A 5,353-nucleotide genomic window follows, 5' to 3' on the forward strand; every position below is an offset into this window, starting at 1 on the left:
ATTCTCATTGTGAGTCTAACGCACCCCCATGCGTACCGTCCGGTGCAGGTTGAAAGTTCACGACTGGCAGACCCTGAGCCGCCCGCGCCGACAAAGAAAATGGCATAGCGCCAGAACGCCGCTGTGCCACAACGCGTGAGTACTACCGTTCGATTCGTATTCGCATTGCGAGTCTAACGCACCCCCATGTGTACCGTCCGGTGCAGGTTGGAAGTTCATCACTGCTGGACCGAGGGCCGCCTGCGTGGACAAAGAAATTGACATAGCTCTGGAACATGGCAACACTGTGTCATGTAAGTTGCAGTGTTCCATTGGTCTTACCGTTGCGAGTCTAACAAGCCCTCACACATATAATTTTGTGCGGCTTTGAATATCATGCATGTCAGGCCCAGAGGTTTGTGCGCAGGCAGACAGTACTGTAGCTATAAGCCCAAACTAATACAAACAGAGAATGTGGTGAAGCATGAGAACACTACTGCATTGCCTCCATCTACTTGCCAAATGATGTCTGGGCTGTACATTAAAGAATATACTATCCTCAATGTATTTGTGTGAAGACTTTATTTAGACTGCTGTACAGGTGGGCGTGTGCCTGAACTTTGTTCTTAAGGTTCATTGAATGCAACTCTGCCTCCTACCTCCACCTGCCATAAACAAGTGTCAAGCTTACAGCAATGACATTCATATGGCACTGTCTACTTACAAACCCTTTTTAAACATTGCCTTTCTTGCTATGATTCGACCAGGTACGTTTTCTGATGTGCTTATCTGGCCAGGGTGATGTGACTATGTATTTGAAATTGGGTAACAGAATGTTCGACTCCATGCCCCCCACATTTCCATCTTCGCCTTCCCCCTATGATTGACTTGCCCTCAGATGTGCTTCTAGAGATCACTAAATGGGCTTGCAGCCCATGGTCCTCTTTGAAGAAATCTGCAGATGATTGGCCAGTTTCTGAAGCTGCTGCTCCCGACAAATCTTTGTTTTTGTGGCAGCTATCTCTGCGTACAGTCAACCGCACATTCTATTCCTTGCTTGTTCCACCATTTCCCTCCGCTTCAGTTTCCATTTCTTCCCCAGAGTTCCTGGAAGCTCTGTTCCTGGCAGTCATCAACTTCGAGCACGGTCTCTGCAAATGCCATCTCCAAGAGAGATCTAAACACCGCCCGTTTCTCCAGGTCGTGGAGCTCTGCTTTCAAGATTCAGTCGGCCAGAGCTGGGATCATCTTAGATCGCTCGCCAACCAGGCTCTCCCCTATATGCGTCTACGAGAAATCACCATTTCAATCAACTCTCTTACTACGGGGCTGACATTGTCGCTGATGGCGGGATGGTGGCCGAGTGGGCAGGCAAGTGGGGTGGAGGTCTTGAATGTGCATCCTGGACTTCTGTTGGTGCGCCTGACCCCGTCTTGTCATATTACCTATCTAACCCTGTTCAGTTCTATGGGGAAATCCATTGTGGCAGCCCTTGGGACTCCTTCGATCAATGGATCCTTTCCCTCAAATTGTATCCTGATCTTGTCACTCTCACTATGGCCGACACCTGGATCACATTCCCCTTCCCTTCCTACCCTCACCCACAAGCCAACCTCTCACCCATACACAAGCTAGAGCATCTTTGGACCTACCTCAGTGCTCATGAAGAAGAGCTTCGGCGGGCAGAGCATGAAAGCATTATGGCAATATACAAAGAGCTCCCAGCCCTACGCAGGCTTTGCTACGAGTATTGTGCAAGGCGTGACGGTTCATACCATTGTTCCTACACCACTATCGCTCATAAGTCAAGATCTGATGCGCTCACGCTGAAGTACAATGAGGATGCACGTACCGCTGTTCAACATGATCCAGACTTTGGGCAGGATGTTTGCTTGCTTGGGTGGGCAATATGGGGACAAGATGGATCTGTCCAGGGAGCAGACATGTGGACGATAGGTGAGTCACACTGATGTTGTCTTTTTACCTGGAGTTTGACAGGGAAAAATTGTGTAGGCTTTTGGAAAACATATTAATCAATATTGCAAATCACTGGTGAACGCACAATATTTTGACCTATCTGTGAGGTGCATGATGTACTAACAGACACTGCACATCTAGGTTTCGATTGAGATGCACGTTCAACCGTGGGAATGCATAGTGTCAATGTATGATGTGTCAATGTTCATTTTTGTTTTACACACACACCACCATGGCCACTACTCGCGTCCTTGACACACCTGAGCTCCTCTCCCTCATCGGCCATGCCTGCTGTCTGCCATGGCAGTGCTACAACAGAGATGAGGTTCAGGGCGACTCTGACCTCCATGAAGTCCTTGCCCTGCGCACGGTGTCTAGAGACTTCTACCACCATTTATCCCGCCCCTTTCCCCGCACCGCGCTGAGCATCTGCACGGCCCACCAACTTCACAGCCTATTCCTGGATGTCATAGCATTTGAAGAGCGCGGATGTCGATGTGTACTCAGCGGTGGCGATCCACGGCGTGTCCACGTCAACTTTCTCAATCTTTATCTCCTGGAGGTCGACTTGCACAATGAGACCGACAATGGCCCTCTGCTCTGGGACATTGCTCAACGTGCCACACCATATATGACAAATTGGACAGAGCTCAACATCGTCATCAGTGACAACTCGTCCACAACAATGCTGAGCCGCGCTGGACACTGGTGGAGACCCTCCCTCTGCCGCATCCAAACACTGCGGCTCAAGGACGAGTGCAACTATGGGTTGGGCCAGTTTGTGCGTGCATATTTTCTTGGTCATGCTTAATTACTGACATTTTTGTAGGGTGTCTCTCACCTATTTGGGCCATCACCTTGGGACTCCTTGCCGTGGCTCCTATATGCTCTTGCCCCCTTCCGAAACCTTCGTACGCTGCTCATCGACACTCCAGCTTTCCCATACCCCGTCCCCTTCGACATCGACCTTGATACCTTTGCCAATGCAGCAGACTTGGGCGCATTCTTGCAGGCCTACAATTTCACTCCCCATGACATCTTAATCCACACACAACTCCTCACCACCCTCCCACATCTCCGACGCTTCTACCTCCAGTACCTGCACTGGCGGCCACTCGGCATTACCTGGGATGACCCGCAGGGTGGCACCGGGTTTGGCCGGATGTTCCATGTCCTCCAGCCACAGCCATTGGACGTGGACGTCCCCGTTCAATTTTCCATCAATAATCTGGACCATTTTGACGGCCAAACCTTCGACACCGACCCCTTCTCTGATTGGGTTGGTCCATACATTCCAGACCCCTTCGACCCGCTCAGTCCCGAAGTTTATGAGCATCCTGTGCGGATATATACCTCCATTGAAGGGCCATACAGTCCGGTAAATACTGAGTTTTGCGTTCATGTTTACATCTTATACTAACACTTTGTATACAGCATGAGCTTGAGCAGTAATACGTAGTGCACGTGTACCTGTGTTTGCATATATTTGGAGTCAGTGGGTCATGTTGAATGGCACGTGAGAGTCTGATCATGTGAGATCAGTTACATAAGCAAGTTGAACTTTGAACTTTGGTATGCGCGCTACCCTACTTTCAGTTCTTACTCTCATCATCTTCTACCATGCAAACACCCCAAGTTTTATACTGGCTGCTGTGGTATAGCAGTCTCCTAGCTCGGTGTCAATGGCTGCTATATCACAGCGCTCAGTGGCCATCCACTTTGATTGATGCACAGACAAGTGTCTGTTCGTACAGCCAGTTCAACACTGGTGTGTTACAAGGTCAGTATGATATCAACAATTCATGTAGTTGGTTTGAGTTGCTGATGCATGCATAGGTATTCCCTTTCAAGTCTCCTTTGATGGGAGCATTTGGGGTTATACTCCAGTCAGCCCTGTATCAGAGATGCAGACCACTGCTTTACTGCCAGGCTACGATGAGGTTGCAGGGACCACCTCTATAACAAGGTCCCTGTATGCACACCAGGTTTTAAGGGACACCTGCATGACAAGTCACCTGTATAACTATAGATGTCTGTTGATGCGAACCTGCAACACTATTGGACTAAAATTTATATTTAATTTTGAGATGAGAAGTAAGCAATCAGATGAACCACAGAATTCACATAGGGTTTATTTTTCCACTGCTCAGTCTACAATAAACATTGCTAGACGGGTAAAGCTGGCAATAATCAAACACTTATACTATTCTCATGACTTCAAAGTAGCCATACAGAACAGCTGTAGTGAGTATAATCCTCATAGAATCCTATGTGAAGTGCGCTACAAGCCTAGCATACTTCTCAGAAAACCAAGGTGTCAGCTGTTAGGTGGTGCAGTATTATCTAAAAAAGGGCACATGGGTAGACATAGCAATGTGTGGGCAAATTCAGAATTGTCTCAATATAATGGCAAGTCAGATATGAACACAGAGTACTTTTACCGTTTTGTGAATTATCTACCAGAGAATATAGCCTATACCTGGGATATATCACAGTCAGATACTGTAATTACACACCTGCCCATATCTGTACTTGTTTCCAAGCTTTCAAAGCCCCTGCTCTTGGATATTGCTCATAAGCATTGGCTACCTGAAATTTCAAAACATAAATCACGTGAATATATAGTACAGCAACTTCTCAGTCATTGCTGCTTGAAGTGTGAAACATTTGTATCTGTGTTCAAGCCATATTCAAAAATCAAGTCAAGGCAGACAAGAATGCAAGTGTTGAGAGAGTCAAAGGCTGCAGAGCAATGTGATAATATCTCCTTTACGATTGATGAGGAACGAAGAAATCGTTTCTTATGGGGTGAGCTTCCTGCCAACTTGCGTGACGCCAATCTGACCCCGTGGGAGAAAATTGCTTACTCATCATTAGCTTTCTGATAGGCGCCACATACAAAATTTTGTAATGTTCACAGGGTTAGGGTTGGATCCCAATAGCACAGCTTAGGGTTACCCTTAGATCTAAACTAATCAAATGTCTTACCATATGTTATGCCTCTCCCTGGGCGCTTGTGTAACCCTAGGTTGCACAGCACATGTGCCGCTCACTGCCCACTATGCCTATAGGCTATACATTGTGTCAAAACAGACCCATAAGACATGATATAGTGTACTTTACTATACCCTTGTTCCTTTCATAGCTATGATCTGGTAGTAGTATTTGTATGCCATAGGCCACTAAGAGAGGCTAGTCAGCTATCACTTGAGGTATTATGTGCTAACATAGAGCATCATATCTGTTTTGTATGTCATCTACCATTGGCACTCACTAGAGTGATTGATGCATCAACTGATGTATGCATCCTAGCTTGTGCAATTTGGAACAAATGGAAACCATGACAGCACCATATTGTACAGCATGTGAATAGCTTTCTGATGGTGCATGATGTGTA

At 47.0% G+C, this 5,353-nt stretch overlaps 1 protein-coding gene across 1 annotated transcript; it reads left to right on the plus strand.

Moving 5' to 3' along the window:
- Window positions 1-2,188: 2,188 nt before the first annotated feature.
- TRAVEDRAFT_54630 (uncharacterized protein) lies at window positions 2,189-3,408 on the plus strand (the record flags this gene model as incomplete). The annotated part of the gene is made up of 3 exons (XM_008047560.1): window positions 2,189-2,737; window positions 2,786-3,334; window positions 3,391-3,408. 3 exons carry the CDS (start codon window positions 2,189-2,191, stop codon window positions 3,406-3,408), a joined length of 1,116 nt encoding a protein of 371 aa, XP_008045751.1.
- Window positions 3,409-5,353: the final 1,945 nt, after the last annotated feature.

This window comes from Trametes versicolor (genome assembly GCF_000271585.1).
Source record: "Trametes versicolor FP-101664 SS1 unplaced genomic scaffold TRAVEscaffold_43, whole genome shotgun sequence".
Classification (NCBI taxonomy): domain Eukaryota; kingdom Fungi; phylum Basidiomycota; class Agaricomycetes; order Polyporales; family Polyporaceae; genus Trametes; species Trametes versicolor.